The 22,636-nt window shown below is 49.6% G+C and overlaps 1 protein-coding gene across 2 annotated transcripts in view; it reads right to left on the bottom strand.

Moving 5' to 3' along the window:
- Positions 1-22,636, bottom strand: part of mttp (microsomal triglyceride transfer protein) — an 87,389-nt gene that overhangs the window by 32,046 nt on the left and 32,707 nt on the right. For both annotated transcript variants that reach the window (XM_070866180.1, XM_070866189.1), the window contains 8 exons: positions 19,290-19,429; positions 17,363-17,513; positions 16,256-16,413; positions 12,587-12,755; positions 11,579-11,686; positions 8,264-8,476; positions 3,797-4,008; positions 1,319-1,416 (listed from right to left, as the gene is read on the bottom strand). In XM_070866180.1, the coding sequence (XP_070722281.1) occupies positions 1,319-1,416; positions 3,797-4,008; positions 8,264-8,476; positions 11,579-11,686; positions 12,587-12,755; positions 16,256-16,413; positions 17,363-17,513; positions 19,290-19,429 (1,249 nt within the window). The remainder of the gene's footprint in view (positions 1-1,318; positions 1,417-3,796; positions 4,009-8,263; positions 8,477-11,578; positions 11,687-12,586; positions 12,756-16,255; positions 16,414-17,362; positions 17,514-19,289; positions 19,430-22,636) is intronic.

Below are 22,636 nucleotides of genomic sequence, written 5' to 3'. Positions count from 1 at the left end.
GCCGACTCCTGCTCCTATTTCTTATGTTCTTATTTGAGATTAGGGACAGCACGGGCAGGTGCAAACCAAACCCTCTCAACTCTGTCCCAACGAGACAGTTTGACCCTGTCCGCACAGTGCTCTCTATTTCACTAGTTGACGTTAGAACAGACTCACTCAGTGGGGAGCACACTCCCCACTGAAGGTTGTTGGTTCAAGTCCCAGTATAGACACTTGAGCACATAAATCCAGGCTGACACTCCCAGTGCAGTGCTGAGGGAGTGCCGCACTGTCGGAGCTGCCATTTTTTGGATGAGACGTTAAACCAAGGTTGCCTCTGCCCTCTCATATGGGTGTAAAAGATCCCATGGCACTATTTTGAAGAAGAGCAGGGAAGTTCTCCCTGGTGTCCTGGGGCCAATCAATCAATATAACAAAAACAGATGATCTGGTCATTATCACATTGCTGTTTGTGGGAGCTTGCTGTGTGCAAACTGGATGCCACATTTCCCACATTGCAACAGTGACAACACTTCAAAAAGTACCTCACTGGCTGTGAAAGGCGCTATAGAAATACAAGTTCTTTCTCCTTTGAGTAAGGATTTTCCTATTTTCTCCACAAGCCATCATCGTGTCCTCTTAGAGTGAGATTTCCAGTTATTTAAAAAATATTGGCCATTTGTTCTGCACACTTCGATCCATGCCCTAAACTTAATTCTTACAGCCAGCAGACAGAGCAAACTTTGATCTCCTGAGCCTGGCGGGGTCCCCAGAGTTGTACGTGTCCCACGGCACCACACATTCCCGATTCCCAGTGCCTCATTTTGCCATGCAAATGGATGACATTGCTGATTAAATCTGCTGCCCCGAATCCCGTTCTCCCATCACCCCCTGTGCTCGCTGACCTACATTGGCTCCCAGTCCGGCAACGCCTCAAGCTTAAAATTCTCACCCTGGTGTTCAAATCCTTCCATGGCCCTCGCCCCTCCCGATCTCTGTAACCTCCTCCAGCCCCACCCCCCCCACCCCGAGATGTCTGCGCTCCTCCAATTCTGGCCTCTTGAGCATCCCTGATTATAATCGCTCCACCATTGGTGGCCGTGCCTTCAGCTGCCTGGGCCCCAAGCTCTGGAACTCCCTCCCTAAACCTCTCCACCTCTCTCTCTTCCTTTAAGACGCTCCTCAAAACCGACCTCTTTCTCCAAACTTTGCTACCCGAATATCTCCTTTACGTGGCTCAGTGTCAAATGTTGTTTGATAATCGCTCCTGTGAAGCGTCTTGGGATGTTTTACTACGTTAAAGGTGCTATATAAATGCAAGTTGTTGTTGTTGACATACGTTTCAGGTATCCTGAGTAGGCTGACGAGGAGCCAATCTTGGAGAAACAGTCATAGTTGTGGGCAACTGTGTCCTTCAGAACTCTCCGCACCATTTCACTACAAAAGACGAAGTAGCTGTGGTTAGGAACATGTAGTCTTTGCACCGCGACCAGTCGACAGGTCTACAGAGGTCACCAAAAATAAATGTAAACCGCGAAAGACTTTAATGAATCCCTCTTAGTGTTTAACAGTACGTTCCTCAGTGGGGAGATCATCGGTCTGGGCGTGCTGGCAGAGAGTCAGGGCGGATATTCCGCTCGCTGCCTTGACCCCCAACATGACCCCCGCCAATTCCCTCCCTTGGGCTTCAGTTACTTTGTGGGGCATCAGCATCATAGACAGTCCCTCGGAATCGAGGAAGACTTGCTTCCACTCTTAAAATGAGTCCTTAGGTGGCTGAACAGTCCAATACGAGAGCCACAGTCCCTGTCACAGGTGGGACAGATAGTCGTTGAGGGAAAGGGGTGGGTGGGGAGTCTGGTTTGCCGCACGCTCCTTCCGCTGCCTGCGCTTGGTTTCTGCATGCTCTTGGCGCCGAGACTCGAGGTGCTCAGCGCCCTCCCGGATACTCTTCCTTCACTTTGGGCGGTCTTTGGCCAGGGACTCCCAGTTGTCAGTGGGGATGTTGCACTTTATCAAGGAGGCTTTGAGGGTGTCCTTAAAAAGTTTCCTCTGCCCACCTTTGGCTCATTTGCCGTGTAGAGGTTCCGAGTAGAGCGCTTGCTTTGGGAGTCTCGTGTCCGGCGTGCGAACAATGTGGCCCGCCCAGCGGAGCTGGTCGAGTGTGGTCAGCGCTTTGATGCTGGGGATGTTGGCCTGGTCGAGGACGCTAACATTGCAGGGCGGGCTCCTGACGTCAACTCCACCACCGAGGCTGAGCTGGCCAAGACTGTGGAAAGGGGGGGGGGGGTGAGACGGGACATGCACTGTGGCACCAGAAGGCGAGCAGGTGGGATTTAAGGGGGACAGAAGTACCTCGGTGATGTGCCCGCAACTTTAGGGAATCGGAATTGGGTCCCGCCATGTTTGAGGCGGTGTCACCGCCCGAGTGCTGATTTTACCGCTGGGTGTCAGGTGCAGACTCCAGCTGCCAAATTCGTTTTTACGCCCAAAGGTGAGAGAGCAGCGCTAAAAAGTGGCGTTGCCCACTCATCCTCAGGCGGGAGCTCACACTCGCTGGGAAACGGGAAGAAAAAAAGAACTCAAACTTCTCCAACCCACACACAAACTTCCCCGCCGTTACAGCTGATGAAAAGAAGGTAAAATAACAAAAGAAATAAACTTAGCTTGATCTCTGGGCGAATACGCCCGAGCACCGCGATATTCCCTTCACTATTTCCCAGGCAGCACAGACACCCGGCCGTTACGTCTCCGCACAAACCGAATATCGTGGGAGTGGCGCCAAACTACCGGCAGGATGACGTCACCACGCGGGTGGCATTAGACAGCGCGCCGTTACCTCTTGGCGCCTCCGCCAAAGAGCCAACCGAATTTCCCCCGAGCCATGGACGCCGCTTACCGCCGACGGCAGGCCTTTGACGCCCGTTGGCCGCCTGGCACCGGTGCTAACGGTGTTAGAGGGAATTTCCGTCCCTTAATGCCAGGCCACAGACTGTGCTGAGGCTCAACAAAGGAAAGTTTTTGGGGGCCTGAGGGGAGGGGAGAGAGACAGCTTTTGCGTTTATATAGCGCCTTTAACGTAGGAAAAAGTCCCAAGGTGCTTCACGGGGGCGAAATAGAACCATACAGCATAGTAGCAGGCCGTTCGGCCCATCGAGCCTGTGCAGGCACTGTGACAGAGCAATCCAATCAGTCCCACTCCCCCTGCTCGTTCCCCGTAGCCCGGCCAATTTTTCCTTTTCAAGTATTTATCCAATTCCCGGTTTGAAAGTTACTATTGAATCTGCTCCCACCGCCCTTTCAGGCAGCGCGTTCCCGATCACAACAACTCGCTGCGTCAAAACATTTCTACTCATCAACCCCGCTGGATTTTTTCCCAATGTAATACAGTGCTGAGGGAGCGCTGCACTGTCGGAGGTGCTGTCTTTCAGATGAGACGTTAAACCGAGGTCTCTGTCTGCTCTCTCAGGTGGACGTAAAAGATCCCATGGCATTATTTCGAAGAAGAGCAGGGGAGTTATCCCTGGTGTCCTGGGGCTAATAATTAACCCTCAATCAATGCAACAAAAACAGATTATCGGGTCATTATCACATTACTGTTTGTGGGAGCTTGCTGTGCGCAAAGTGGCTGCCCTGTTTCCCACATTACAACAGTGACTACACTCCAAAAGAACTTCATTGGCTGGAAAGTGCTTTGAGAGATCCGATGGTCGTCAAAGGCGCTATATAAATGCAGGTATTTTTTTTTTTCTTTATGGTCTTAAATCTGCATTATGTAAAAACACAACTTACAGGTTAAACAAAAGATCCCATTTACCTGCCTGGAAGTTTAAATCGCAGGATGTCCTGAATCTTAGAGAGTAAGTATTTGCTCATTTCAGCAGGTAGCTCACCAATGGAGAGCAGAATGTTTTTGACCTCCATGTACGAGGGGTCGTTGTTAAAAATGACGTCCGCTGCAGAAGCCCGCACGGTCTTCTCGTGGATCTGGTGGTTCTGGTGGTAGATCCTGTTCATGGCCTTCTTCACCTGGTCAGACGGAAATCGGTGACAATGAGCTCCATGCACTGAGGAAGCGCCGCACTGTCGGAGGGGCAGTGCTGAGGGAGCGCTGCACTGTCGGAGGGGCAGTACTGAGGGAGTACCGCACTGTCGGAGGGGCAGTGCTGAGGGAGTGCCACACTGTCGGAGGGGCAGTACTGAGGGAGTGGGGCACTGTCGGAGGGGCAGTACTGAGGGAGTGCCGCACTGTCGGAGGGGCAGTACTGAGGGAGCGCCGCACTGTCGGAGGCACAGTACTGAGGGACTGCTGCACTGTCGGAGGGGCAGGACTGAGGGAGTGCCGCACTGTCGGAGGGGCAGTGCTGAGGGAGCGCCGCACTGTTGGAGGGGCAGTACTGAGGGAGTGCCGCACTGTCAAAGGGGCGGTACTGAGGGAGGGCCGCACTGTCGGAGGGGCAGTACTGAGGGAGCGCCGCACTATCGGAGGGGCAGTACTGAGGGACTGCTGCACTGTCGGAGGGGCAATACTGAGGGAATGCCGCACTGTCGAAGGGGCGGTACTGAGGGAGCGCCACACTGTCATAGAAATATAGAAAATAGGTGCAGGAGTAGGCCATTCGGCCCTTCGAGCCTGCACCACCATTCGATAAGATCGTGGCTGATCATTCCTTATGTACCTTTTCCCACTTTCTCTCCATACCCCTTGATACCCTTAGCCGTAAGGGCCATATCTAACTCCCACTTGAATATATCCAATGAACTGGCATCAACAACTCTCTGCGGCAGGGAATTCCACAGGTTAACAACTCTCTGAGTGAAGAGGTTTCTCCTCATCTCAGTCCTAAATGGCCTACCCCTTATTCTAAGACTGTGTCCCCTGGTTCTGGACTTCCCCAACATCGGGAACATTCTACCCGCATCTAACCTGTCCCATCCCATCAGAATCTTATATGTTTCTATGAGATCCCCTCTCATCCTTCTAAACTCCAATGTATAAAGGCCCAGTTGATCCAGTCCCTCCTCATATGTCAGTCCAGCCATCCTGGGACTCAGTCTGGTGAACCTTCGCTGCACTCCCTCAATAGCAAGAACGTCCTTTCTCAGATTAGGAGACCAAAACTGAACACAATATTCCAGGTGAGGCCTCACCAAGGCCCTATACAACTCAGTAAGACCTCCCTGCTCCTATACTCAAATCCCCTAGCTATGAAGGCCAACATACCATTTGCCTTCTTCACCGCCTGCTGTACCTGTATGCCAACTTTCAATGACTGATGTACCATGACACCCAGGTCTCGTTGCACCTCGCCTTTTCCTAATCTGCCGCCATTCAGATAATATTCTGCCTTCGCGTTTTTGCCCCCAAAGTGGATAACCTCATATTTATCCACATTATACTGCATCTGCCATGCATTTGCCCACTCACCTAACCTGTCCAAGTCACCCTGCAGCCTCTTAGCGTCCTCCTCACAGCTCACACCGCCACCCAGTTTAGTGTCATCTGCAAACTTGGAGATATTACACTCAATTCCTTCATCTAAATCATTGATGTATATTGTAAAGAGCTAGGGTCCCAGCACTGAGCCCTGCGTCACTCCACTAGTCACTGCCTGCCATTCTGAAAAGAACCCGTTTATCCCGACTCCCTGCTTCCTGTCTCCCAACCAGTTCTCTATCCACGTCTGTATATTACCCCCAATACCATTTGCTTTGATTTTGCACACCAATCTTTTGTGTGGGACCTTGTCAAAAGCCTTTTGAAAGTCCAAATACACCACATCCACTGGTTCTCCCTTGTCCACTCTACTAGTTACATCCTCAAAAAATTCCAGAAGATTTGTCAAGCATGATTTCCCTTTCATAAATCCAAGCTGACTTGGACCGATCCTATCACTGCTTTCCAAATGCGCTGCTATTTCATCTTTAATAATTGATTCCAACATTTTCCCCACTACTGATGTCAGGCTAACAGGTCTATAATTACCCGTTTTCTCTCTCCCTTCTTTTTTAAAAAGTGATGTTACTTCAGCTACCCTCCAATCCATAGGAACTGATCCAGAGTCGATAGACTGTTGGAAAATGATCACCAATGCAGCCACTATTTCTAGGGTCACTTCCTTAAGTACTCTGGGATGCAGACTATCAGACCCCGGGGATTTATTGGCCTTCAATCCCATAAATTTCCCTAACACAATTTCCCACCTAATAAGGATATCCTTTAGTTCCTCCTTCTCACTAGACCCTCGGTCGGAGAGGCACTACTGAGGGAGCGCCACACTGTCGGAGGGGCAGTACTGAGGGAGCGCCACACTGTCGGAGGGGCAGTACTGAGGGAGCGCTGCTCTGTCGGAGGGGCAGTACTGAAGGAGCGCCACACTGTCGGAGGGGCAGTACTGAGGGAGTGCTGCACTGTCGGAGGGGCAGTACTGAGGAAGCACTGCACTGTCGGAGAGGCAGTACTAAGGGAGCGCCGCACTGTCGGAGGGGCAGTACTGAGGGAGTGATGCTCTGTTGGAGGGGCAGTACTGAGGAAGCACTGCTCTGTCGAAGGGGCAGTACTGAGGAAGCACTGCACTGTCGGAGGGGCAGTACTGAGGGAGCACTGCACTGTTGGAGGGGCAGTACTGAGGGAGCACTGCACTGTTGGAGGGGCAGTACTGAGGGAGCACTGCACTGTCGGAGGGGCAGTACTGAGGGAGCACTGCACTGTTGGAGGGGCAGTACTGAGGAAGCACTGCTCTGTCGAAGGGGCAGTACTGAGGAAGCACTGCACTGTCGGAGGGGCAGTACTGAGGGAGCACTGCACTGTTGGAGGGGCAGTACTGAGGGAGCGCCACACTGTGGGAGGCTCCGTCTTTCGGATGAGAAGTTAACCCAACGTCTGCCTTCTCAGGTGGATCTAAAAGATCCCACGGCCATTATTTCGAAAGAGAGCAGGGGAGTTCTCCCTGATCAATATTTATCCCTGAGCCAACACCTAAAAACAGATCATCTGGTCGTTATCTCATTGCTGTTTGAGCGACCTTACTGTGCGTAGATTGGCTGCTGCGTTTCCCACAATACAACAGTGACTGCAGCACCACCTTCTCAAGGGCAACTAGGGATGGACAATAAATGCTGGCTTTGTTAGTGACTCCCATGTCCCAAGAATGAATGAAAAAACCTCCGCTATCTGAAGGCTGGGGGATTGCCACAGGGCTCATGTCAATAGCAGAGAGTCAATTCCAGTAACAAGAGTGTTCTGCAAATCTGGGGTAATTTTACATCTGAAATGGCACTGAGCCAAGTAACATACATTCCCCTGTTCTTTTGCAACAGTTACAATGAGTAGCTTTCGTAAGGGCAGGTTGTCATTACAGCAAAGACCAACAACAGAAGATTTGCAGAGCATTCCTCAATAGAGTTAGCCCTGCAGCAGTAATCAGAACGGTTCCAGGGATGAGGGGCTTCAGTTATGCGGAGAGATTGGAGAAGTTGGGGTTGTTCTCCTTGGAGCAGAGAAGATTAAAGGAGACCTAATCGAGATGTTCAAAATTATGAGGAGCTTTGATAGAGCAAGTAAGGAGCAACTGTTTCCTCCGGCAAGTGGGTTGGTAACCAGGGGTCACGAATTTAAAATAATTGCCAACAAGACCAGAGGGGAAATGAGGAGAGATGTCTTCACACAAGAAGGTCTGGTTAAAGTCTGGAATGCACCATCTGAAGGGGTGGTAGAATCAGATTCCACAGGAACTGTTAAAAACCAATTGGACATGTACTGGAAGAGGACTAATTTACAGGGTTATGGGGAAAAAGTGTGTTTTTTTTAACATGGGATATATGGAACAGAAACAGGTCATTCGGCCCAACTAGTCCATGCTGGCCTTTATGCTCCACTCGAGCCTCCTCCCGTCTTTCCTCATCTAAATCTATCAGTATCTCTCTCCGCCTCTCTACCACTCTCTCTCACCTCCTTGAAGACGCTCCTTAAAACTGACCTCTTTGACCAAGCTTTTGGTCATCTGCCCTAATTTCTTCTTATGTGGCTCGGTGTCAAATTTTTGTCTTATAGCGCTCCTGTGAAGCGCCCTGGGGCGTTTCACTACGTTAAAGGCGCTATGTTAATACAAGTTGTTGTCGTTGTAGTAACATAACCCTCTATTCCCTGCTCCCTCATTTGCTTATCCAGCCTCCCCTAAAGTAGTGTCCGCACTCAGTGAGGCCAGGGTATGGGATTACATTGGATGGCCTCCTTCTGTGCTGTAAGACTCTGGGATTCTCTGACACTGACGTGGGATCTCACCTCCTCTGTGATGTACGCCCGGTCGTATTTCTGGATGGTGGAGATAGCGATGTTGCTGATGGGGCCAGAGCCAGACTCTGCATGTTTCAGTAAAACAGGAATAGCATCGGGGAGAAGAGCATTCTTCAGAGAAAGGATGTACATCTGAATCTCAGATTCCTTTTTCGACTGTTCCGCACCTTTCAGAAGCATGTCTTTCGCTTCGATCACCGTCTGAAATGGAAATTTGGGTTTTAGAAATTTGCAACAGAATATGCAATCTACCAAAACTTTTCGTATCATCACCCCACCTTTGGCAGCCCACCTCCTTTAAGATTCTCTTTAAATCCTACCTCTCTGACCAAGGTCACCTGTCCTAATATCGCCTTATGTGGCTCAGTGTTGAATTTTGTTTGATAATCAATCGCTCCTGTGAAGCACCTTGGGACGTTTTACTACGTTAAAGACGCTATATAAATTAAAGTTGTTGTTTTTGTTAATACAGTGGCTGGGGTCTAACATTGAGTGATCCAAAACTTGGCTGCTCTGTGTCCTAACTTGCACCAAGTCCCGCTCACCCATCACCCCCTGTGCTCGTTGCCCCGTGTCCTAACTCGTACCGAGTCCCACTCACCCATCACCCCCGTGCTCACTGCCCTGTGTCCTAACTTGCACCGAGTCCCACTCACCCATCATCACCCCCTGTGCTCGCTGCCCCGTGTCCTAACTCGCACCGAGTCCCACTCACCCATCACCTCCTGTGCTCACTGGTCTGTGTCCTAACTTGCACCGAGTCCCCTTCACCCATCACCCCCTGTGCTCGCTGCCCCGCGTCCTAACTCGCACCAAGTCCCGCTTACCCATCACCTCCTGTGCTCACTGACCTACGTTGGCTCCCGGTTAAGCTATGCCGCGATTTCAAAATTCTCACCCTTGTTTGCAAATCCCTCCATGGGCCTCGCCCCCTCCCTATCTCTGTAATCTCCTCTAGCCCCACAACCTCCCCCCCCCCCCACCCCTCAGAGATGTCTGCACTCCTCAAATTCTGCCCTCTTGAGCATCTCTGATTGTAATTGCTCAACCATCGGTGGCCGTGCCTTCAACTGTCTGGGCCTCAAGCTCTGGAACTCCCTCCCTAAACCTCTTCGCCTCTCTACCTTTCTTTCCTCCTTCAAAACACTCCTTAAAACCTACCTCTTTGACCAAGCTTTTGGTCACATATGCTAATTTCTACTTATGCAACTCTATGTCAAATTTTTATCGCATAATACTCCTGTGAAGTTGGAATGTTTCACTACATTAATCATCACAGGCAGTCCCTCGAATCGAGGATGACTTGCTTCCACATCAAAAAGTTCACAGGTATTTCAATGAAGGACCTAATATTCCAGATCCCGATCTACATCCTGAAGGGTGGAAGATACCCGTGGGTGGATTTTTTTAACGTGGGGTGACCGTTGCACACCAGCCACCACACGGGCTTGACAGAGTGAGGTCTTGGTCCAGTGGCGAGGGTTAACCAGGACGACTGGAGACCAGCTCTGTTGCACGGACCCAGTGCGCTCACACATATCGCAGTGTGGGCTGGGCCCGTGCTGCCCCCTGGGCCCTCGTCTCTCCTGGGCCCCGATCACATCCCTCTACAAACTCTCGCTGCTTCTTCGCCCAGACCTCGCCGCTCCTGCTGTATATGCCCGCACTCCAATCAGCGACCTGGTGACGTCCCTCTTCGCTGCCATTGCTTTCCTGCTCCAGCACGTGCTGCTCCCTGGAGCGGTACACTGCCACACTGCTCCTTCCGCTCCCCGGCCTGCTCCAATGGTGCTCCCAGGCCGGGGGCCGCTCAGCCTGCTGGGCTAGGCCGCCACGCTGCTCCTTCTACATTAAAGACACTATATAAAAACAAGTTGTTGCTGTTGTTGATATAGTGGGCGGGGTCTAGCATTGAGTGACAGCTTAATCATCAGACAGAGCGCTGTAATTGGCAGTCAAGCAGCCCAATTAAAACATGAGACATGCATTATTTAAAACCACCACAGTGGGCAGCGCACCAACACGGCACCAGGGTTTAATCGTGACTTCCCTCTCCAGCACTCTGGCACATACCAGGGTACATATTCGGAGACTGTGTCCCCAGTGCCGAGAGTGCTGCCCTCTGAGTCAGAAGGTTGTGTGTTCGAGCCCCACTCTAGGAACTTGAGCACAAAATCTAGGCTGACAACTAGGAGGCCCTCAATATAAGATAGTCACCAAATAAATCCAATGGGGAATTCAGGAGGAACTTACTTACCCAGAGGGTGGTGAGAATGTGGAACTCGCTACCTTCACCACACGGACTGCAGCGGTTCAAGAAGGCGGCTCACCACCACCTTCTCGAGGGCACTTAGGGACGGGCAATAAATGCCGGCCTTGCCAGCGATACCCACATCCCGTGAACAAATAAAAAAAAGTTGCGGCGAATAGCATAGATGTATTTAAGGGGCAGCTAGATAAACACATGAGGGAGAAAGGAATAGGATATAAAGGGTCGGCCATTTAGGACTGATATGAGGAGAAACCTTCACTCAGAGGGTGGTAAATCTTTGGAATTCTCTACCCCAGAGGGCTGTGGAGGCTCAGTCTTTGAGTATATTCACAACAGAGATCGCTAGATTTTTGGATATTAAGGGAATCAAAGGATATGGGGATCGGTCGGGAAAGTGGAGTTGAGGTGGAAGATCAGCCTTGATCTTCTTGAATGGTGGAGCAGGCTCGAGGGGCCGAATGGCTGACTCCTGCTCCTAATTCTTATGTTCTTATTGTTATGTCTGTAATGCACTTATGAATGACTCCACGAGGCAATGGGTTGTACTCAGACTGTAGTGACCTTGGTCCTTTATTCGTAACCCCAGACTGAGGCACAAGCATGGTGGGCAGCCTTTTATACTGGGCCCTGCACACCTATGCAGGTGACCCTCAGGTCTCCCACCACAGTGCCCTCTGGTGGACAGCCTCTGTCACAGGGGCAGGAAACCACGGTCTCCACCAGTTGCACCCTCTAGTGGTGCCAGCATAGTATATACACAGTGTAAACCTTATTGATTGTACATCAGGTAACAAGTCTCCATCTTATGCAACTATACAGTGGCTACACAGAGAGTATATCGATAGTCTGCATATATAACACTTATGATATGTTGATATGGGTGCGATGAAGAGGGATGGGAGGAGGCTTATGTGGAGCATAAACACCAGCACGGACCCGTTGGACCGAATGGCCTGTTCCTGTGCTATAAACTCGATATAATTCTCTGTAAATCACAGCCGCACAGATAGACCGGCTGTAAATGTACCCACCAGCTGTTCACACTGTCCCTTCTGGCACAATTTTCTGATGAGTGCCCCGACGATAATAACAACAGTCTCTCGGATATCCTCGCTCCCGATTTTTTCATTAAGCTTACCCTGTGAGAAATAAGTGACAAGATTAATGTTAGCGATACGAGTAGTTCTCGTACAACAGTAGCTGGATTAAAACAGGCATGCAGCAATCTACAGCACGCATGGGGCTGGATCTATAGTCTTCCTGCCGCCCCTGTTAGCGCCCGGGAGGGGCGGCAATGGCGGCGGCAAGCACTTCCGGGCGGGCGGCCAGCTCCCAGCACCCCGCCGGGACATTCGGGGCCGGTTTGGGCGGAGGCGCGGAGCAGTACCACCGGGAAGTGGCGAGCTGGTGTGCAATGCCCCTGGTTGTAACAACGGCTCGATATTTGGATCGCGCCCAATCCATAGCACTCTGTAGAGCGCCCCCTGGTGGGACCGCCTGTGAAAGCGGGTGGCCCGAGCTGCAGCAGCCACAGTGAGGTAAATAATGCCCACCTCAGGTAAGTGTGGCTGTTTGTGTTTGCGATTTATGTTGTGGTCACGTGAGGTATTTATTGGGAATGTTTTTGGTGGTCTTTCCCCGATTTCCCCCGCCCCCAGCCTCTCTCGGAGCGCTCCGAGGCCGGCTGTTTAGCTCGGGGATTGTCCCTTGCTCACCTGGCCGAGCGCCATAAGAGAGGTGTGTAACGCCTTCCTTAGCGCTCCGCCCCACACTCAGGGCCCAGCTGGTGGATTTTGCGGCAGCCGATGCAAACCATTTCCCGGCGCAAGATTTACCGCCGTTAGCGCCCTGATTAGCCTCCAACCAAATTTCCACCTTTTGTGGCCCTTATTGTCCAGATGCAGAATGGCCATTTGGACAATGCACACCGACGGGACAGGAAGGAGGAATACTTCAAAAGGAAATGTTTTTTTTATAAAATTCAAGCCGATATAATCGACAGTCTGGCGATAGGGCGGTCCGACACGGCAAATACTAACCATTAAAGCTCTCAGTAGTTCCTCAGTGGGGTGAGAGGCCAATCCGCAAGCATACACGAACCTCTCCTGTAAGATGAAGCTGCTTTCGTTTCTGAAATCGAGGAACTCCAGCATGGCTGCCAAAGATGCAGCAGTCTGAGCAGATGTCACAGCATCAACCAATTGCGGTCTGGGAGAGAAAGACAGAGAAGCAACTGGGTGAGTGCAATTGATCAGACGTTAAACCGAGGCCCTGTCTGCTCTCTCAGGTCGACATAAAAGATCCCACGGCACTATTTTGAAGAAGAGCAGGGGAGTTATTCCCTGGTGCCCTGGGGCCAATATTTATCCCTCAATCAACATAACGAAACAAAAGATATATTATCTGGTCATTATCACATTGCTGTTTGTGGGAGCTTGCTGTGCGCAAATTGACTGCCGGGTTTCCTACATGACACGCCAAAAGTACTTCATTGGCTGTAAAGTGCTTTGAGACATCCGGTGGTCATGAAAGGCGCTATATAAATCCAAGTCTTACTTTCTTATAGATCTGGGCCAGAACGTCAATAGCAACTTTACACTGTGTCAGTGTCCACAGTCAATGAGATCTCGTTCATCGTCCACCACTTGTGCTATCTATTCAGCGCCGTTCAAATCAACGTTCAGAAATATCTAATCACGCAGCAAAGACAGAGTAATGCTGCTTTGCTAGATGAAGAAGGGTTCAGGATAAACCATAATAAGTGATAGCTTTTGGCTGGACAGGCATTAAAATTCGACTTTGGCGGGGCTCGAGACAGGCGGTAGCAGATGGGCTGTTCATCACACACATAGAAACATAGAAAATAGGTGCAGGAGTAGGCCATTCGGCCCTTCAAGCCTGCAATCATGGCTGATCATGCAACCTCAGTACCCCACCCCTGCCTTCTCTCCATACCCCCTGATCCCTTTAGCCGTAAGGGCCACATCTAACTCCCTTTTGAATATGTCCAATGAACTGGCCTCAACAACTTTCTGTGGCAGAGAATTCCATAGGTTCACAATTCTCTAGATGAAAAAGTTTCTCCTCATCTCGGTCCTATATGGCTTACCCCTTATCTTTAGACTGTGACCCCTGGCTCTAGACTTCCCCAACATCGGGAACATTCTACCTGCATCTAACCTGTCCAGTCCCGTCAGAATTTTATAAGTTTCTATGAGATCCCCTCTCATTCCTCTAAATTCCAGTGAGTATAAGCCTCGTTGATCCAGTCTTTCTTCAAATGTCAGTCCTGCCATCCCAGGAATCAGTGGTGAACCTTCGCTGCACTCCCTCAATAGAAAGAATGTCCTTCCTCAGATTAGGAGACCAAAACTGCACACAATGCTCAAGATGTGGTCTCACCAAGGCCCTGTACAACTGCAGTAAGACCTCCCTACTCCTATACTCAAATCCCCTCGCTATGAAGGCCAGCATACCATTTGCTTTCTTCACCACCTGTTGTACCTGCATGCCTACCTTCAATGTCTGATGTACCATGACACCCAGGTCTCGTTGCAACTCCCCTTTTACTAATCTGTCACCATTCAGATAATATTCTGCCTCCCTGTTTTTGTCACCAAAGTGGATAACCTCCCATTTATCCACATTATACTGCATCTGCCATGCATTTGCCCACTCACCTAACCTGTCGAAGTTCCCCTGTCAAATTATCCTTTCCATTGACTTTGAAACAACAACTTGTATTTATATAGCACCTTTAACGTAGTAAAATGTCCCAGGGCGCCTCACAGGGACAAAATCTGTCACCGAGCTACGTAAGGAGATATTAGGACAGGTGAGCAAAGGCTTGGTCAAAGAGGGAGGTTTTAAGGAGCATTTTAAAGGAAGAGAGCGAGAGGTAGAGAGACGGAGAGGTTTCGGGAGCGAATTCCAGAGCTTGGGGCCCAGGCAACTGAAGGCACGGCCACCGATGGTGGGCAATGAAAATCGGGAGATGCGCAAGAGGCCAGTGTAAGATTCCAAAATTCGTGGAAACCCCCCAGTGTTTGTCTCACTGAAAAGGAAATTCGATTTGGGCCTATTAAACAGAAAGTCTGGGCTCCTAAAATGCAAATGGAAGAAATCTATGAGTTTTAACCAAGTTTGGGATTTTAAAAGGCATGTTCGGGCCTGTGGGGAAAAGCTGCAGAAACAGGGGGATCAACCTTTACCGTTAGAATTTGGATATTGTAGCTAATCAGTTTGTCTGGGGGAGCTGTTTATCCATAGTCAGGCTCCCAGAACACATTAGCATTTAAACAATCGACCACGGAAGAAACATTATCCACCTCACCCACAAGACCCAAATATCACATACATATTCCAACACCTTTTTCAACAGGCATAGAAATATCTGGCTCAGCCCAGACTTCCCGAAGCCAAAGCAGTGCTATCACAACGGACAAGCGTTCATCAGCTCATAAATAAGGAGTATCGCAATCCCAAAGTCTATCAATGGCAGGTTATAACATTTAATCAAGTTTCAGTTAGCTAGCCCGCCAAAGCTTATACAAAGAAGACCACTTAAAATTAATGGGTAACAAAGCTCAAACAAAAGAAACGTTAGATTTGATGCGAAGATTAAGCAGTCTCTCAGAGTATAACTGAGGGCCTATCGTACCAAGAGAACTACTCTATTCTGACCATCACAGGAAGAACTGTTCTGACCATCACAGGAAAACTTTTCTGGCCAAGCACTTGGGAACAACAAGATCAAGATTGAGAGCACACGGTGAGAAATCACAGGAAGAAACATCGTGACATCGGAGAAAAGAACGTCAAAAACCAATCAGTGGAACATCAATACCAACTGACTTGGTAGGCCTAGACTATCCATCGGGTAAAAATTACCTAAAGAACTTAAAACCCTATTGCTGACAAAGGAAATTGGGTACTCACCAGAGATAAATCCAAAACGTGCCTAACTGCATCAGCGGACTCACCCCAACTGGCTTCAATACGCAGCAGAGGTCTTCCACCACGTCCGGGGTACGGCAAGGCAAACCGGCTATAACCAAAGAACCCCGAAACCGCGAAATAGCCCTAGCTGTCAAAGGAAGTATTGGTGAGCATAAATCCCTGGAACCCGAGAGTTTGACCTAGTTAGAGAGTAAGTGGAAGGTGGGAGATATTTCTTTTGTGTTTATTACCTGTGATAAAGTATTCCCCATTGTTTAGAACCGTTTTGTAAGATTTTACAGTTTTATTGGAGTGTATTTGTGTTATTTGCTTTCTTGAATAAAACCCAAACCTTCTTTGCACAAAACAGTTATCTGCTGCACTTTATCATACCCTGATTAATAAATCCAGGCTCGAGAACCAGGGAATGGGAGTGACTCACAACCGTTCTGGTCAGGGAAGGCAAGCTAACAGACCCACCACCCCCTACTCCAAAATTGGAGGAGCGCAGAGATCTCGGAGGGATGTAGGACTGGAGATGATTACAGAGATAAGGAGTGGATAAGGCCTCGGAGGAATAGTGGACAGAAATCTAGGCGGGCTGCGAAGCAGTCATCTTAATCTGTTGCGCCAAATATTTATGATCGGCGCTCCCTGCGTGCTACGCCCTGTGTCAGGGGCACTAACCCATCAGCCCTCGCATTCTTAAACCATGTAAGAGCAGGGAGCTGAGTGAGCACAAAGCAGGAGCCAACAGGCGCGTGACTCACAGCGTGCTGTCACTCTCATTTCTCAGGATTTGCAGGATCTCTTCCTTCTTGGCTTGTCGCAAAGCTTGAACCAGCATTAAGAAGGTCCGGGTGGCAGATGCTTTCGCGAGATTCTCGGGCTCCAGCTCTGTCCGTACACTCTGCCAATACTTGACAAGCTGCCGACAGAAAAAGAAGCAAGATTAACCCTCTTACGGCACAGTAGTTGGGGCAGGGCTATTTTACCCATGGTATTGCAAGACTGGAAGTGCTGGGGCTAGATTCTTGGTTGCCTAAACATCTCAGTTAGCGGCCAGAGGGAGCGTTAATGGGAGCGTTACAGGTTACCGACCGGGAGTGCAGCGATTAGCGCCCCGACCGAAAATTGATTAGCGGCTCACCGGGGGCACAAACCCGTAGCGCCCGACTGCTGACGATCGCTGCGATCCTGACGTCAGTCCTGGTTCCACGCCCGGTGCTCGCGACCCGGTCGGTAAATTCGGTGCCGCGTCTCATTGAGCGCCCGCCAAGAACAATGTCTGGGAAAACAGTCAGTCCAGGCTTGCAGAGTCGGTAACTGGCGACTATTTAAAGGGATGAGGAAGCGCTTCCCTGGGAGGTCACAGTCAGTGCAACGTTTACACACAGCACGGTGCGTGAGCCTCCCAGTGTGCAGCAGCAGACAGACCTAACAGCGCGGGGGGGAAACAAGTGATTTCGAAAACTTTAATGGGTGTGTTACTATGCCATGCCTTTAAGACTCGGCTTTTCCCGGGGTCTGAATCAGAGTTCCACGCCAGCGCAATGGGCCCACCAAATGTACCGACCAAACTTTCGTTATCGCCCCCTCCCAGTTCTGGTGTGCAACGTCTGATTTATTGCCCCTATCAGCTCTTCGACCCATTCTGACGAATTTCTAGGCGGGAGTTGCAAATGTTTTCAAGGCACTAAAATTACCGCTCCGCCTGGGTTACCGCCCCAACAGAGGCACGGCTGAATTTCACCCCCATTATGTTTTGACACAGGTTGAAAAAAGATGGAAAGATATTCCTCACCTCGCCTTGATCAACACAAAGTCCGTTCCCTACTCTCGGCAAAAGGACACAAGAATAAAGTTTGACAACTTACTGAAGGAGACCCTTTGCATCTTGCTTTGAATGTTCCAGAGATGAGAGACATGGACACGTATTTGGGATTCACAGACTTAATGACACTGCTAATTTGTTTCCCTTGAACTTCATTAGGCCCGGCCTTTGTCGACAGAAACTCCAACTTCTGCCTAAAAGGTGAAAGGAATAGTTTTACTGTGGGCAGGCTCTCGTGCGACATGAATGGCACTGCGGTGCACACTACTGCCATGCTGCAAGATCCGTGTTTTATTCATTCAGGGGACGTGGGCATCGCCGGCAAGGCCAGCATTTAATGCCCATCCCTAATCGCCCTCAAGAAGGTGATGAGCTGCCTTCTTGAACACACTGCGTGGCACAGGGCAGTTTAAGAGTCAGCCACATTGCTGTGGGTCTGGAGTCACATATAGGCCAGACCGGGTAAGGGCGGCAGATTTCCTTCCCTGAAGGGCATTAATGAACCAGATGGGTTTTTACGACAATCCGGTAGTTTCATGGTCACCATTACTGACACTAGCTTTTTATTCCAAATTTATTTAATTAGCTGAATTTAAGTTCAATTCTCCGGATCATTTGTCCAGGACTAGTGTGGTAACATAACCAATATGCTACCGTTCCACATATGCACTTTCATTCTTTTTCCTTATTTCAATGTATAAAGATGACTTAGAAATGACATTTGTGTTTCTTTACTGCAAGTGATAGCCATGTTATGGTCAATAATGTTACCTCTACCAAGTTCCACAGCTTTACTGTCATTTTATAAAGTACATATATGAATTCTGGCACCTATTCAACTTCATTTCCCACACTATAATAGTGACTACACTTCAAAATAAGGGGTTCTGGGGAGTGGACAGGGAAGTGGAGCTGAGTCCATGATCGGATCAGCCATGATCTTATTAAATGGTGGAGCAGGCTCGAGGGGCCGAATGGCCGACTCCTGCTCCTATTTCTTATGTTCTTATGTTCTAAAAAGTACTTAATTGGCTGTAAAGCGCTTTGGGATGTCCTGAGGCTGTGAAAGGCGCTATAGAAATGCAAGTCTTTCTTCTTTTACATCAATTGTTTCTATCATGTGTCAGTGGGCAGCACTTTCACCTCTGAATCAGGAGGTTGTGGGTTCAAACCCCACTTGAGAGACTTGAGCACAAAAATCTAGACTGACACTCCCAGTGCAGTACTGAGGGAGCGCCGCACTGTCGGAGGGGCAGTACTGAGGGAGTACTGCACTGTCAGAGGGGCATTACTGAGGGAGTGCCGCACTGTCGGAGGGGCAGTACTGAGGGAGTGCCGTACTGTCGGAGGGGCAGTACTGAGGGAGTGCCGCACTGTCGGAGGGGCAGTACTGAGGGAGTGCCGCACTGTCGGAGGGGCAGTGCTGAGGGAGTGCCGCACTGTCGGAGGGGCAGTGCTGAGGGAGTGCCGCACTGTCGGAGGGGCAGTACTGAGGGAGTGCCGCACTGTTGGAGGGGCAGTGCTGAGGGAGTGCCGCACTGTCGGAGGGGCAGTACTGAGGGAGTGCCGCACTGTCGGAGGGGCAGTGCTGAGGGAGCGCCGCACTGTCAGAGGGGCCGTCTTTCAGATGAGACATTAAACTGAGGCCCCGTCTTCCCTCTTGGGCGGACGTAAAAGGTCCACAGTGTTATGAAGAAGAGCAGGGGAGTTATCCCCGGTGTCCTGGCTGATACTTATCCCTCAATCAAAATCATTAAAACAGGTGGCTATTATCACATTGCTGTCTGTGGGAGCTTGCTGTACGCAAATTGGCTGCCGCGTTTCCCACGTTACAGCAATGACGATCTTCAAAAAGTTTTCATTCGGCTGTAAATCGCTTTGGGCCATCCTGAGGTCATGAAAGGCACTATAGAAATGCACGTCTTTTATCTAAATTCCCTTTGTCCAAAAAATGCAAATGTTGTGCTTACTTTGATACAATTTTGGCTGCAAGTTCCCTCCGTAGGTTGAGTGAAATCAGGTGGTACTCCTCGGACAGTACTGAAAGGATTAAACTCTTCTCCAATACATAAATGCTTGCTGAAGACGATGTTGTATTGACTCCTAATACCTGGGAAAAATTCAAGTCAAAATTAAAATACATGCAGGACATTGCTAATATTGTTCCTCAGAAGTCACTAATAATGTTTAACTGGAACGCAAGTGTTAATCACAGCCAGACAAGAATGCAATTTCCTTCCTTCAAAAAGGCGAATGGAGTGCTGGCCTTTATATCTGGGGGAGAGGTTATGCTGCAGCTGTACAAAGCCCTGATTAGACCACACCTGGAGCACTGTGAGCAGTTCTGGGCCCACACCTTAGGGAGGGTATATTGGCCTTGGAGGGAGTGTAGCGTACGTTTACCACAATGGTACCCGGACTTCAAGGGTTAAGTTACGAGGGGAGATTACACAAATTGGGGTTGTATTCCCTGGGATTTAGAAGGTTAAGGGGTGATCTGATCGAAGTTTTCAGGATATTAAGGGGAACACAGAGGGTCGATTTAGAGAGACTATTCCCGCTGGTTGGGGAGTCTGGGACTAAGGGGCAGACTCTAAACATCAGAGTCAGACCTTTCAGGAGTGAAGTTAGGAAACATTTCTACACACAGAGGGTGGGAGAAGTTTGGAACTCTCTTCCGCAAACGGCAATTGATGCTGGGTCAATTGTTAATTTTAAATCCGAGATTGATAGCTTTTTGTTAATCAAAGGCATTAAGGGATATGGGCCAAAGGCGGGTATATGGAGTCAGGTCGGAGATCGAGATATAAAACATCAATGTTTTTGGTGGTTTCTTTTAGAATTTCTTTTTTCACGGAAGCCTCACTCAGGGCGCTCCGAGGCCGGATGTTTAGCTCAGGGATTGTCCCTTGCTCAGCCGGCCTAGCGCCCTGAGAGAGGTGTGGAACGCCTCACTTAGCGCCCCGCCCCACACTCAGGGCCCAGCTGGCAAATTTTGCGTCTGGAGTCGCAAACCATTTCCCGACGCAAAATTTACCGCCCCGCCCGGGTTAACACATCAACAGAGGTGTGACCGAATTTCACACCCCATGATAAGACAGTAAAATATACTCGCCACACACACATACCTGCATTCCTTTCCTGCATTCCGCATGTCCCTTTCCTTTTGATTCTATCTGCTCCTTTCCTTTCACTGTCTCATAGAATCATAGAACGACACAGCACAGAAGGAGGCCATTCGGCCCATCGTTCCTGTGACGACTCTGTGACAGAGCGATCCAATCAATCCCACTCCCTCTGCTCTTTCCCCACAGCCCTGAACATTTTTCCCCTTCAAGTATTTATCCAATTCCCCGTTTGAAAGTCACTATTGAATCTGCTCCCACCGCCCTTTCAGGCAGCGCGATCCCGATCACAGCTCAATGGGGAAAAAGATTTCTCCTCATCTCCCTCTCTGGCTCTTTTGCCAATGACCTTAAATCTATGTCCCTCTGGTTACTGACCCTCCTGCCATTGGAAACAGTTTATCTTTATTTACTCTATCAAAACCCCTCGATTAAATCTCCCCCTTAACCTTCACTGGTCTAAGGAGAACAATCCCAGTTTCTTCCTTTTATCCCTTCATAATTATATTTCTCAGTGTCTTCCTCAGCGTAGGTGGCATTTAAGAACATAGGAACATGAGAAATAGGAGCAGGAGTAGGCCATACAGCCCCTCGAGCCTGCTCCGCCATTTAATACGATCATGGCTGATCTGATCATGGACTCAGCTCCACTTCCCCGCCCGCTCCCCATAACCCCTTATTCCCTTATCGGTTAAGAAACTGTCTATCTCTGTCTTAAATATATTCAATGACCCAGCCTCCACAGCTCTCTGAGGCAGCGAATTCCACAGATTTACAACCCTCTGAGAGAAGAAATTCCTCCTCATCTCAGTTTTAAATTGGCGGCCCTTTTTATATAACAGGGTTAAGTCCAGGCAGGAGTATGTAGCAAGGCCCTACTACCATGAGGAGCCCAGGTGATGTCATGTAGCAGGAGAGGTAAGCCCTCTGGCAATGTGCCAGCTATCAGGAAAGACTGAACCAGCTGGGTCCGTTCTCTGGAAAAGACAAGACAGAGGACTGACCTGATAGAGGTCTGTAAAATGATGAAGGGTTTCGATAGGGTAGACATGGAGAAGATGTTTCCAGTTGTGGGGGAGACCAGAACTAGGGGACCATAAAGCTAAGACAGTCACTAATAAACCCAATGGGGAATTCAGGAGAAACCTCTTTACCCAGAGAGCGCTGAGAATGTGGAACTCGCTGCCACAGGGAGTGGTCCCTCCCTGACAGCACTGTGGGAGCGCCTTCACCACACGGACTGCAGCGGTTCAAGAAGGCGGCTCACCACCACCTCCTCAAGGGGCAATTAGGGATGGGCAATAAATGCCGGTCTTGCCAGCGACGCCCACATCCCATGAACGAATAAAAAAAAGTTGAAGCGAATAGCACAGATGTATTTCAGGGGCAGTGCATGAGAGAGAAAGGAATAGAAGGATATGCCAATGGGGTGAGATGAAGTCGGGTGGGAGGAGGCTTTTGTGGACATGGACTCGGCTGACCATATTTACTGAACCGAATCTGAGGACACACAGGGTGGGAGCACAACAAAGTAGCCAGGATGGAAAATATAGGTTGTGCAATATAACGAGGCAAACATTTTTGCAGCCTATATTTTAATCGTTGCACAGATACACTGTACTGCAAAACTAATGCGCATATAATTACCGCGGGTGTGATGTCTCACTACTGACACGCACTCAAGACATCGTTTATAACACTCTTCAGTCCACTGACCTGAAACTGTGATTCTGTCTAACGGAATAGAAATTAGACAAATTTACAGCACAGAAGGAGGCCATTTGGCCCATCGTGTCTGCGCCGGCTGACCAAGAGCTATCCAGCTCTCAGTCCGTAGCCCTGTAGGTTACGGCACTTCAAGCGCACATCCAAGTACTTTTTAAATGCAGTGAGGGTTTCAGCCTCTACCACCCTTTCAGGCCGTGAGTTCCAGACCCCCACCACCCTCTGGGTGAAGAAATTTCCTCTCAAATCCCCGCTAAACCAATAACTTTAAATCTATGCCCCCTGGTTGTTGACCCCTCTGCCAAAGGAAATAGGTCCTTCCTAGCCACGCTATCTCGGCCCCTCATAATTTTATACACCTAAGTAAGGTCTCCCCTCAGCCTCATCTGTTCCAAAGAAAACAAACCCAGCCTATCCAAAGTTTCCTCATCGCTAAACTTCTCCAAATATATTCCGATCACTCTGCC

Source organism: Pristiophorus japonicus, chromosome 2 (assembly GCF_044704955.1).
Source record: "Pristiophorus japonicus isolate sPriJap1 chromosome 2, sPriJap1.hap1, whole genome shotgun sequence".
Lineage (NCBI taxonomy): Eukaryota > Metazoa > Chordata > Chondrichthyes > Pristiophoridae > Pristiophorus > Pristiophorus japonicus.
Note: the sequence above shows the minus strand (reverse complement) of the source record. Positions and strands in the feature narration are given on the sequence as shown.